Source organism: Diadema antillarum, unplaced genomic scaffold, assembly GCF_040938485.1.
Source record: "Diadema antillarum isolate AM-2024a unplaced genomic scaffold, OU_Dant_1.0 scf00000045, whole genome shotgun sequence".
Lineage (NCBI taxonomy): Eukaryota > Metazoa > Echinodermata > Echinoidea > Diadematoida > Diadematidae > Diadema > Diadema antillarum.
Window position 1 is genome coordinate 1,999,880 of NW_027270934.1, and position 13,782 is coordinate 2,013,661.

Consider the following 13,782-nt stretch of genomic DNA (forward strand, 5'->3'; position numbering starts at 1 on the left):
GAGAGATAGCCGGAGAGTAAATTGAATTACAGTGATATGTAGAAGTTGTCTGAGGAAGGGAATACACAGTATGTAGTAGACTTTTAAAGAACATCTCAAAAATAAACATCTGTGAAATTGTGAGACACGGGCAGTTTTATCAATAGGTATAGCAAATGAGAGGCCTGAGGGATAAATTTATGTTATTAATGAATGTCTGGTAGGAGAGCAAACCTTTTAGTTTGACATTGTACAGTATTGCAACCACTGTGTTCCACAACTGCCTGACTGTAGTCTGCAGAAAGGGAGTAGGTAGAAACCCAAACGTGAGTGGTGTAGGAGTGTGCCACGTCAGAAATGGATATCTTTTGGTTCTTTTTTGTTGTTGTTGTTGTTGCTGTTTTACCAGATGAAACTGCTTCACGCAAAGTCTCTGTATTGCAGTTTACATTACGGCCGTCCTTGCCACCAGGGAGAGAATGTGGATGCCCAGAGAAGATCAGTTTGAGCGATTTTGCCTTCGACGTCGCTTCTCTCGGTCAGCTCTGCTCCGTTGTTCCCCGCCGGTCTTGTCCCTTTTATGTCCCTTTTTGCGGCTCTCTTCCCATTCATCCCTTGGATCCCATTCCGTCTTCAGGCATTGGGTCAAATCTCTCCCCCCCCCCCCGAATTACGCAGCTCTTTTTGTCGACAGTTGTCCGTCATTCAAGTGCTCTCGTCTCGTGCCTCAGCTTGAGTGACCGTTGTTTGCGTGCCGTCTCATCTACATATCTGCCTGATGGTCATTTCAAAGAAGAGGGCATGAGATGCCTCCAAATTATGCATTTGTTACTTCCGATGGAGTACAAATGTTCTTGTATTACTTGCAATACTGTATTTGTCAACAGTGGAGGTATACCGTTGTTGATAGGCATGAGATTTGCAAGCATTAGTGCAATGGCAGCTTCATTAAGCGGTTTGTTTCAGAAATTGAATCACGTGTAAATGTTGTGTTGTTGCTGTGCAGTGGATAGGATCAACTGCTGACATCTGTGGTGATCACATCTCAGGAATCTTTACCCTCCCTGGGATGACGATGATGTGACAATACCAGCGTGAGATGAATTGAGGTATCTGATTAGATGATTGTCTCTACAAGCGGAATGACACAACGAGAAAGCGGAAGTGTTTTTTGAAGTTGTACGTGCAAGCGTGCCTGCCATATAGACAATGGACCTGCCTGCTGCCACCAAGATGTTTTTCTCGTGATTGCAACGCTCGCAACCCACTGGCCGTGCACTCGGGGCAGCATGAGAATCGGCGCGCTTCGCTGGATCCGTACCAAGCACCGCCTCCACAAGATATTCCGCGAGAGGGACGCAGTGCGCTGCGGCAGCTCGCGGCCGATGACGCTGTGGTTCGACAACCTGATCTTGTCGGTGGGGCTCGAGCCCTACGTGCTGCGACTCAGCCGCAACCTGCCCGTGGTACGACAGGAGCCGAGGCAGCCGTTGTGGCTGGCACATGGGGTGAGGATCAGGGTGTGGTGGCCAAGGGGTGTGGAGAGGTGCTTGTGATGTTGTGTGAGTTGAGGGATGTGGAAATGCTTGTGATGTTGTGTGAGTTGTTGCCAGGATGACTAGAAAGTGTCTTGAGTAATTACTTGTGTCCTAGTGTTTGTCAAGCTTGCACTGATTGCCCCTGTTTCTCAGTGAGAGTGCACCAGTAGTTATTGTGATCCAACAGACCTTGTTCTTATTGTTGGTGTTGTTATGGGTGTGGTGGTTGATATTGCTGTTGTTACCATGTCGTATTGTGTATCTCTGTATTGTGTCTTTTGCATTACATTCTTTGTTGGAAGATGATTCTGTTTTGTTATCTATTGCTGCCGCCCTGCGATTTTTTTTTCTTGCTACATGTCCTGGTGATTGTTGATGCTATGTTGTTGATGTAGTTGTAATAGGTAAGAGCTGGTGTTTGTTGCTGGTGATGATCTGCTGACATGCGTGTGTTCCACTTTTCTAGGGAAGCTTTGATATTACTTTTTTTGTGTTTGTTAATGGCATGGAAATGTTGTCCTTGATACTGCTTGTTGTGTTAAGTTAATGTTGTACCTGTTGTTACTGATGTTACAACTTTGTTGCTGCTGGTTGTGATATGTTGTTTCGTGTTGTTGGTGATGACTTTTGTTATGCCACTCTTGATGGTGCCATTTTTACATTTTTATCATGCAGTATTCTATTTTCTTGTTAGACAGAAATATTATATTTTTTATGTTGGTATTCTATTGGTTGTGATTATTTTCTGTTTCATCACTTTTTGAATATTTATAACCAAATCATATAGAGTTGGAGCATTATCTTGCCTGCACTGTCAGAAAATAAAAATACCACATGATTCAAATTATCTCAGTGCATTGTTTATGATATTTCATACATTGTCTAGATCTTGTTCTGTTGATATGTAAATACATTTGGGCAAAAAAAAAAAAAAATCTGTTGTTGTAATGGACTCACCACACCCTCCCTCTGTGCATGTAGTACTCAAATGGATGGGGATATTAGAGAATCATATCTAAAGGCATAATTTACCATTTGCAGATGAAACAAAAACCCAGCATTAGTGCTTTAAAATAGTTCTTAAATGTGAGTTAGGGATAGAAACAACCACTGTTAAGATATGAATTGGTAAAATCGATGTTGAGTATTGTTAAATATAACTAATACAAAATGTGAACAATAGTGTATGGGTCAATCCACGTCAAATCATCCAATTTTCAGAAAAGTTGTCACCCGACCCCCTCCGATTTTCTTTAAAATCGCACCAAATGTTCCCCCAAGTGTCTGACGGAAAATCCCAACATATTTTGCCCCAAGGTCAATTGGTTGCTAAGATACAGCCTCACATAGCAACCAATGCGCATTCCAAAATATTAGTTAAAAGAAAATTATGCATTTTTGATCGATTGTGGTAGCATAGATATTTATGCAAAAGTGTTCATTATCTGGAAATTGAGAGAACTTTATAGTCTTTGCAAGAAAAAGTGACTGTGACGCGAAATTGACTTTTCGTTAACGTGCACGAGGTCACCGAAAATGGTGTTAAATGTTAATTTTGAAAATTTCAATGCATATTTAGGGGCTAATATCTTCCACATTTCATCACCTCAGGTTCTAAGATATTATGCTGTTGAAGGCTTTGACTTGCTCAGTAATTTTGAAAAAAATCAGCGGATTGGTGCTCACTGTTTTTACGGAGAGCGCCCTCAAGTTGACAAAAATGAAAAATGTGTCAAATTCAAGGTCACGGATCGCCCTTCGTCCCACCTAGGAATGGCATCAATTTTTGTGTATTGATAGACATTTACCTATATTATCTTGGGTTACCAATGAAATTTTGCTACCGAAATGTTAAATGGTAAATTTACCCCACTGAAAATGGTCGTAAACGGCCAAATTTCCATGTAATATCACATATTGGATTTAGAGGACATTTCAAATGTCCATGCTTTCAAGATGAAAAGCCGTAGCCCTGTGATATTTGCTGTAGGGGTAGTCTGTAATACATATTTTAGTAATATATACCACAAAACACTTTTGTTACACAATAATGACCTTGAAATTTAATCCAAAATTTGATAAAAACAATAAGTCGCTCTATTTTCCTCATTGCACTGCATGTAATATGTGTTTAGAATGACTTTTCACAGAGCAATATTTCAAGAATTATGAAAGCTGACAGCTTACCATATTAAGGTTCTAAAGTATTTGTGCTCTTCTTTCAGATTTAGTGTCAATTTGATCATGAACGTTATACCCTTGACCTTGAAGTGCTTCTAAAAATAGCTGTAAATTTGTTAACTACAAATTACACACACAACAGGTGTTTTATGGCATAACATGCTTCCACAATCGATCAAAAATCGATCAAAAATGCATAATTTTCTTTTAACTAATATTTTGGAATGCGCATTGGTTGCTATGTGAGGCTGTATCTTAGCAACCAATTGACCTTGGGGCAAAATATTTCGGGATTTTCCGTCAGACACTTTGGAGAACATTTGGTGCGATTTTAAAGAAAATCGGAGGGGGTCGGGTGACAAGCACTGGATGATTTGACATGGATTGACCCACATAATAAACATGTTACCAGACTAAACCGTCTACAGTTACAGTTTACTGAGAAAAATACAGATATCTCCTTATATTTAGGCTTTGTTGCAAAAATTTTATATGATACTTGATAGGATGTTTTGTGGTACAACAGACCTACACAGATGCATTAAATGTCATATCTTGAAATTTTTTTAAACCACTGTTCCTAAAGGTAAACAGGACGTTTAACCAGGTTTGAGTGATGGTATACATTGCTATTTCAGAGGTAAATTTTATGTTTTCAGCTTTTGTTGTCATTGGAAAGTTGTCAAGCAAATGCTCATGATAGTTGACAAGATAATTAGATTTCTTTCCTTTAATGGCGGCCACATTGAAAATATCACTGAGTTTTAGTCTGCAAAACTGTGTTGGAAGGAAAGAAAAAATAGACATGGGGGGGGGCGAGACTTGCTGCCTTGCTTGAACAGTGTTAGTGCTGTTTGCAAAATTGAAAAATGTGCATCACTCAGGTTTTTCTTCACAGAGTATGAAAATTTGATTGCATCTGGAGGTTTGGATGTTTGCAGTCAAAGATAAAGTTACTTGGCAGCCAAATGAGAAATCATCTTTTATTGTTTTACAGACAGCCTCCACGGGATTGGAAGAAAATCATCAAATTTTTGGACGTTGAAAAAAAAATTAAAGGAAGCCTTCTTTTTTGACAGGAAAAAAAAAATGTCATGGCAAAATTCAGTAGGAACTTGGTGGAAGTTTGATGAGCAGTTTACTTCTCATAATGAGAATATGGTTTAATTTTGATGAGTAGTTACTACTTCTCATAATGAGCGATGCAGGTGCTGCATTCATACTGTAGCAGCACAATGCTTAGGTAGCACATCTTTTTTTAGTGGCCTTCCCTCTGAAAGCATGAAATATAGATTCCTATTTATGAAAGCTATTCAATTTCATTACATCTCATGCAGTTTGAAGGTTCTATGAAAATTGAATGACCCAAGAGTAGTGGCTGCACAGAGAAAGAAGCATGAATCCTGAGCTTGCTGACTTCAGAATGATATAAAATGGCATTCACTCAATAGCCTGCTCTCCAAAAAATGTCTGAAGTTGCGGTCATGAATGCAAATTTAATGTGATATATGACACTGCTGTGTTAATTTCATTTTCCAGAATCATGCTTTTTTCGCATAGTTTGACTTGTGATGCATAATTACATAGCCATAAAGACATTTTGCACTTCTAGCAGTGTGTAGTGCTTAAGGCCCCGTCACACTATACAGCATATCCCAACAAATGCCTGACAAATTCTTCAATATGAAGATATGTTAGCATCCATTTCTGATACTAGAATAGTTCTTAAACACTTTTGACGTTCTTTATATTCATTAGCTGTTTGTAAGGGTTCACAAAGATAAGCTGGAGGTGATTTCTTTCATTTTGAACATGTCCAAAATCTCTAGCATATCTCTGCTAACCCCTATGAAAGACTAATGAATACAAAGAATGTCAAACATGGATGTGAACCTATCTTCAAATTTTTGAATTCAATGGGCATTCGTTTGGCATTAAAGAAATTATAGAAATAATTACTATAGATGTTTAACAACCAGTTGCACATAAAATTATCTAAGCAAATGAGAAATAGAATGAAAAAAAAAGAGACAACTGAAATTTGACAAGATTACTTTCAGGGCAATTATGATGTGCCGATGACTTTATTGTATGGTATGAGTTTTCTTCAATTTGTCTCCCTCTGTACATATGAAATTTGTGAGATCGCTGATCTACATTTTAAACAAACATGTTGGAAATAGGGAACCAGCGGGAATCAAAGCTGTCATCTACTGCCAGTAGCAATCTTACAAATTTCATTTGTACAGAGGGAGACAAATTGAAGAAAACTCAAACCCCATATCTATGCTGCGCTGCCTAATAATCTCTGACTTTATTGTTGTTGGTTTTCTTTCAAAAGTAAGGTTTTTCAAAGGTTGCGTGTAAATTCTGCATTAAATGAGATCTCATCACCTTATGCTGCAAACAGGTAGGGTCTGGTGGGAGTAGACTACAGCTCCAGTTACTCAGCGCAGCGCGTCCTCTCCGGAGAAATTGATTCTGAATGGCAGTGTTTAAAAGTGGGCTGCAACAATGACACGTTGCCGTGACAACTGCAGATATATTTCAAGAAAGTGGAGCAATTACATTTCAAAAGGATGCAAACTCGTAATTCAGTACATGTATGCAATGGCAACCTTTTTTCCCAGATCTCTCAAGCGGTCTCTTTTGCTTTCTTTCTTTCTTACACTCTGCCTCTGTTTGTCGTGGGTATGTGCGCTGCCAAAACGTGCCGTTTCTCCCTCTTCCCTAATGTCTCAACTAAACACACTTGTATGTCTCACCTGGGAATGGTTTAAGGCGTGCCACTTGTAGTCGTTGAGACATGTGTCTGGGAGCTCGCTTTCTGCTTCGATGTAGTTTCGTAACATGTCTGTAGCCAACCTCGTTTCTCCTCATTTTTGTGAGTACATGTATGACATTTTCTCTCACGACTGTTCATGACAGAAGTTCGCCTCAATGCCCTCCCTATGTAGTCCTAGGGGAGAGTAACCAGGTTGTGAGTTGACCTATATCAAGAATGATGTAATAACAGTGACAATGATGTTGATGGTGGTAGTACATTTACAGCGATATTAAAATGATCATAAGAACTAACAATGATGAGAGTAATCTTGATGATAAATGAAAATGATAATAATAGCAATAATGATAATGAATAGATGAATAGTAAAAATAATGATAATAATGATAATGATAATAATGATAATAATAATAATAATAGTAATAATATTGATAAAAATAATTGGTAGTTGATAGGAATGATACTAATACAAATGATAATAATAATGAAAATGCTACGACAATCCTGTAATAATTATATTGAAAATGAAGATTGTAGTATATATGAATGATGTCTGTCTTTTCCCCTCTTGCCCTCTTTCCTTTTCTTTCTTTCTTTGTTGCTCTCCCTCTGCCCCCCCTCCCCCCCCCCCCCCCCCCCCCCCCCCCCCCCCGATACCAGCTACAAATGTGTTCTTGGGGGGGGGGGGGGGTTGAGTGAGATTGATTGAAAAAAAAAATGTGTATACTTACACACATGCACATGTTGCCTCGTGGTGCTAGTGCTGAGAAGTATCCCTGCCTAAAAGAACACAGTGTCTCACATTGTGTTCACGGTGTGTTTGCAGTGTGTTCACAGTTTGTCTGCAGTTTGTTCGCAGTGTGTTAATAGTTTGTTCACAGTGTATTGGCAGTGTGTTCATAGTTTGTTCACATTGTGTTCGTAGTTTGTTCACATTGTGTTCACAGTTTGTTCACAATGTGTTCACAGTTTGTTCACAATGTGTTCACAGTGTGTCCGCACTGTGTTCACAGTGTGTCCACAGTGTGTTCACAGTGTGTTTGCAGTGTGTTCACAGTGTGTTTGCACTGTCTTCACAGTGTGTTCACAGTGTGTCCACAGTGTGTTCACAGTTTGTTTGCAGTGTGTTCATAGTTTGTTCACATTGTATTCACAGTGTGTTCACAATGTATTCATAGTTTGTTCACATTGTGTTCATAGTGTGTTTACAGTATGTTCTCAATGTGTTCACAGTGTTGAAGTGAAAATTCTTCTTCATACTCTCTCATCCCTTACCTGGACAGTTGATTTGTAGTAATGATATAACACTTGTATAATACTTGAAGTCAGCTGAAAGACTCTTCATGCATTCAAAATAGATGAATTTTTGCCATGCAGTGATATAAGCATGGCAAATTTCACTTGTTGTTAGTATGTGATTTTCCATGATAAAAAAATGAAAAATCTGTATACCATTTTGCTGTCACTTGCTATTTTTGGAGACATAGAGCTTTGCAATTATTTTGATGTGTTGACAGTGTGTCCAAACCAGACTGCACCCTAGAGATTAATATGGTGACAAATTTTTTGAATGACTGCAGTGCCTTGGCTGTATTGCTAAAATACCTTCACTGTGAACTGCTCTGCATCTATCAATAATACTGCTAAAGATAAGTTCCATTTCAAGCTCAGGTAGGGTAATTTTAGTAACGCAGCTTTTCTCACCACAAAAGAGAATGCCACCTGAATCGTGTTGACCATAACTCCTTCTCATCCACCAACAAAGACCAAAGAGAGGAGATGAAAAGAAAGGAAAAGGGAAGACGGAAAGTGAAATATAAAAAAAAGCCATACATTCGGGGCTGGCTGAAAAGCACCGCACCCCCAACAATGCCAGAAGTGCGTGGCACGCTTGTGAATGTAACTTACGTCATGTTATTAAGTCGAAAAGCTTGGAGGAGAAGAGAGAGAGAATGCTGTGATGGATTTCTGGTTCTCTAGCTCTATAAGCCTCTCCTTTTTTCCATCCTCTTTGTCATTTTGACTGGGAGAGTCATCTGGCGGAGGAGTAGAAATGGTAGGCATCTTCTGTGGTTGACGTCAACCTCACCGCTCTACCACTGCGCCCCAATGCCATCCCCCCTTATACCGATTCATTTATCCAATTTCTGCATTTGGTTGATGTGAGTCATTTTTGTGCATTCATATATTTTCGGCATTGATTAAATTAGGCCTATAGAGATTAATAGCAGGCAGCAAAACCAGAAAGAAGGAGGAAAAAAAAGCCCATATGGCCACTTTCTCCCATAGTATTTTCGGCCTCCATGAAAAGACCGTAAATCATTTCGTAATATGACGTTTGCAGAAGCAGGAAGTTCAGATAAACAAGTTGTGCATACAGGTAGAGAGATGCTCTTACTTTGAATACACTTTCTGCTATATTCCCTAGTACTCCTGAGACACATCCAAATATATACATCCAGTATTCATAGTTTCTCTGGAATAACACTCTGAAAATATTTATGCCAAGATGTTTTATGTCATCAGGTTAGAAAGTCAGCAGTTCAGAGAGACTTTCGTATTTTGTAATTTCTTTTTGTAATGAAAAAAAAGAAGAGAGAAATGAATTTTTTTAAAGTTTGAACAAAGCACAGTGTCAGTCGGCTGAAGGAAGCAAAAGATCAGAAAATGTAGACCAGTCAAGTAAGCTTATAGAAATTGATTTTTTTTTTGTTACTGCAGTTGAATGGTTATGTAATTATGCTAATGAGCTGAGAGACTCTGCCAGTTTCTGCCAGTTTAGATGGGCAGAAATATCCCGATAATTGCCAATTGCGATTATTTGTAGACCAAACTGGACATGCGTGAAATCTACCAAAATAGTGACCCTTGCCGTTGTGCTCATGCACTGAATTGAATTGTGAGATTTTTCACTCCAGCCTTCCCACACAGGCTGGAGTATGAATTATTGAGCTACCTGTATTTCTGAAATTATTGTGAGGATCCAGAAATAATTGTAAGATTTCTTTGGATTGGATCCAGATGCTTGTCGTGCTATTTAGTGGGATTTTTATGTTTACACGGGCAAAAATCTCAAGATTTGATCATCATGCAAATTGCATCTTGCTAATATGCATCAGTGTGAATCCCACTGTTGAATGCTCGCCAACCAAACTTGTACCCCTTTCAGTAACCCTCCCGCCAGGCCTGAGCTAAGTCATAAAATTTTGAGTTAATGAATGGGTCGGGCCAAAGTAGCTCACGCCAGGCGCGGACTATTTTAGCACTGCTGCAGCCTAGCACCAGGCACAGGCCAGGCTTGGGCCTGGAGCTGATCGAAGAGTTTATGAACAGTAGCAGCACCAGGCTTGGGCCAAAATTCCTTGCATGCTATGGTCAAAGGTCACAATTACCTGTGACGTGGCCGAGTTCGTGAGTGGGTCATCGTAAACGTAGCACTGCTCTGTTGTAGTTACTGAACGCAATTTTTGCCGCTTGGCGCAGGCCAATTTAGCTCGGGCCAGGAGCTGGCCAAAAATGCATTCCATGAGTTACTGAAAGGGGTATTGGTTTACTGCAACTCTTGTCAAACGTTGCTCGGCAGCTTAGAGGCTTTCAAATTAGGATTTGTTTAGTGATTCCTAGTGTGAACAGTGCCATGCTTTTTAACACAGGGGAAATTAGCACAATAGAAAGAGAGAAAGAAGGAAAGAAAGGAAGGAAGGATGTACAAATTGAGAAAACACTTCACACAAAAGGATAGTAGATATGTATGGGGGCAGGAGAAAGGGGTTTTATATCACTTACCACATGCAGCAAACAAACTCAAACTGCATGAGAGAGTGAAATGTATGAATAAAGAGCTTGAATTTCAGAATAATACAGGAAAAAAAAAGGATAATGAAAACCCATGCATGACTTTCCAACACAAATGATGGGGCAGAATCTGTGAATTGTCAGGTCTTTTGTGTGAAGACAAGCAAGCAGTTTGCAGAAGATGGAGAAAGAATTAAAGTGTGGGGCAAATAAATGGAAAGAAGCTTTACATGCCAGACAAACTGCTGTCTATGAGGATGGTAATTGGGAGGTGATTCTTTTTTCTTTTCTTTTTTTGCATCCTGTCTTGTCATAGGCTAGTGCTGAATAAAGTTGAGATACATGTACCTTATCACGGAGAGAAGTTTAAAGGGGTTGTATAGTGTTGGTGGAGATGAGGATTGGGTTTTTAATTTTTGCGAGATACCAAGAAACCAATTATGAAATAGTACAGGGCATACCATTTTAAGAGGAATTCAGAGTTTATTAGATGAATATTGGTTCTGGAATCGCTGAGACATCCAAAAACAAAGTAAAACAAAGCGATCCTGATAAAAGGTGGGTCCCACAACTTCTTGGTAATGTTCTGTTTTGGATATATCTCAGCCATTTTAAAACCGATTTTCATCATAAAGACACTGAATCCCTCTTGGAATTACATGCTCTTTCATATCTTATTGGAGGTTTTTCATTATCTCACCAAAACAAAAAACAAAAAAATATTAGAAACCTGAAGTTAGGTCTCAACCAAAACTATACACAGGAAAACAATAGGCCCAGTCACTCACTGAGGAAAAAGTGACATTAAAAAAAAAAAAATCAATTTTTTGATTGCAATGAGAACATTGACTTTTCTGTGTATGGACAAAAAAAGATAATGCTTCAGAAATTCTTATTGAGATTCAAATTTCACCGAGGAGTGCATTTTTTAAGAAGAATCACAATTCTTTGATGCTTCAGGTCTATGTGAATGCAATGGACATTCAGGAATCTCTTGTTCTTTGATGGTTCCTATCTGTTTGATATGAAGAGTGATCTGAATTTAAATTTCCATTTTCAGGGTTCCCAGCCCATCAGTGAAATCAGGGAAAATTATTTAGCTTTTTTTTTCCCGTCAGGGAATTTGATAAAGATGCCTTAAGTCAGGGAAAAGTCAGGGATATTTTGATAGGCCCAAAAATCGAAATTAGACAGTAAGACTCTGTTATATTTTGTTGCATATCAAAACAACATCCAATGGATAAAGCTGGATGAAAATTGGATGTGAAACTGGTTATGAGTTGAAATAGTTATCATGGAAATTGGATACTTCATCAGGCAAAAATCAGGAAAAATTAGGGAATTTTGTTTTCTTGAAATGCTGGGAACTCTGATTTTGTGTGAACGTGCATAATGTCAGCAATACACAGTCCGTATTCACAGAATCCTCAATGAGGGCAAGATCTGAGATCCAAAATTTAACTCTTTGCTATTTCAGTGCAGATTCAATCTTCACTTTACGGCCTTGTGATCATTCTGACGTGGTGATAGTTTTTATACTTTTGCCAGTGCCGATGTAATACGCTATTAAAGTCTGCCAACATTCGTACTGGAATACAATTACCCTTTCTGCAGATATGATAATACTGGTACCAGTGCTATTGAAAGCATCTTTGAAAACTGAAGGGCCTACTGAACATTGTTTTGGTATTTTTGGCTGGGAAATTGTCATAATGAGAAAAAGCGTTAAAGAATGTAGCATGTATTGAGACAAACAAGCAAAAAGATTAGTCCAAAGTGTCCAAAGTAAACATTTCTTCTTCCATCTATTGGTCAGTCCTTACGAAGAGGATTTGTTTGAAAGGAAGGGGGGTACTTAAGAGGGGTGCAGGGCTCACCGTGTGACAATTCTAGTGTACACAGTCAAGAGGAGGCGAATGAAAGGGGTGAGTGGGGAGGTACAAAAGTGGACCAAAAGTAGAAAAGAGCTATTGGGCACAGAGGCAGAAGCCTGTATACATCTCATTTCATTCATTCATTCGTTCATTCATTCATTCATTCATTCATCCATCCATCCATTCATTAATCCATTAATCCATCCATCCATCCATCCATCCATTCATTCATTCACAGAATGCTCTTTTTTTTTCTTATAGCCTGGCATTATTCGTGAAGTCCTGTCTCACTGGAAAGATAATGTATGTGTTTGTGTGTTCTCAGAGAGAAAATAGGCATTTGCAGTGTGAGGATGGCTACTTTGGGGGTATTTGTAGTGATAGCACAAATAGTGAGCCCAGCACATCACTTAAAAGATAAGGAATGTACGATCACAATGATACAGAGTTGCTGTGCGGAGTTTCAAGAGTTGGACGGCCATGCAAAAGTTTACAAGTGGCGCAATTAGCAAACGGTGGACTTAAGCGCAATTGTGCAATTTGCGAAATAAGCGGACATTGCAGGACAGAGTGTAGATTTTTCTGCATGCTGGTCAGTTGATGACCATTGATGGTCAGTCAGTGACCATTGATGGGGCATCTTAAAATCATTAAGCACCATAAAAGCACCATTATGTGGAGGCCATATCAAAGAAACTCACCCCAGGATTGTGACCACTGGACTACGGAGATATGAACAGACACAAAAACAAATTTGAGGGGCTATTCATTCCGTATGTTGTTATGGCATTGTCATTCAAAAGAAAGGTAGGGCAATTTCCATCAATGAGGCCAAATTTGTGTTCTGTGGAACCAAATCACGGAGAGTCAGCAGAGGGGTTCATTCTAGTGTGATGATAGAGGAAGAACCAGTTCATGAGCTAGGGGATTAGTTGCGACAGCGGCACAGAAAATAAACCGCCTCGCTGACTTAGCCTTAAGGTCAGGAGGGACTCTTGTAAGGCTTCCGTTCTGTTTTCATTTGTCACGACGTTTCTCGACAAGGTGTAACTGAGATGAAACGGTGTCATGCTTCCTTGGAAATGTGCTCATTTGTAACCGATACATCTGCATCCTTCGGAGCTCGACTGGTGGACGCAGCAGCACAATCGTGGGTTAGTTTCTTATTTTGGGAGCGGACAGTGTGAAAATGGTCTATCGTTTTGTCGCCAGTTGAGAACTCTTAACTTTGTCAGCATCTCATCAGTATGGTCGTGGTACATGGGACATGAGATAAACACTAGCATGACTTCTCAGTAAGATCTGAGTTTACCAGTTAACTCGTTCAAGACAAGTCCTGAGAATACACGGGCACGAGAATACTCGGGCACTGTCCCGAGAATACTTGGGCACACGTCTGGGAAATGCACATTATAGTGAAATCAGTCCATCCTCAACGGGTTAATGACATCTGTCAGTGGCAATGTGCTGCTTTTTTGCAAGCTCTGTGGGTCCCACATTTGCTTGGATGGGGGGAACTTACAAATTCTTGATTGCTTTAGTGGCTTATGTGACTTTGTTTTCGTCAAGTAGCAGTGTCTGAAGATAAGTGTATGCTATGTTTTGATAGAACTGTTGGCCACAAATTTTT

The 13,782-nt window shown here is 39.4% G+C and overlaps 1 protein-coding gene across 1 annotated transcript in view; it reads left to right on the forward strand.

The window, feature by feature from the left end:
- Positions 1–1,268: 1,268 nt before the first annotated feature.
- The window catches only part of LOC139714554 (gamma-2-syntrophin-like), a 52,304-nt gene continuing 39,790 nt past the window's right edge, over positions 1,269–13,782 (forward strand). Inside the window, exon 1 of the mRNA XM_071626251.1 lies at positions 1,269–1,487. Within this exon, the coding sequence (XP_071482352.1) occupies positions 1,269–1,487 (219 nt within the window). The remainder of the gene's footprint in view (positions 1,488–13,782) is intronic.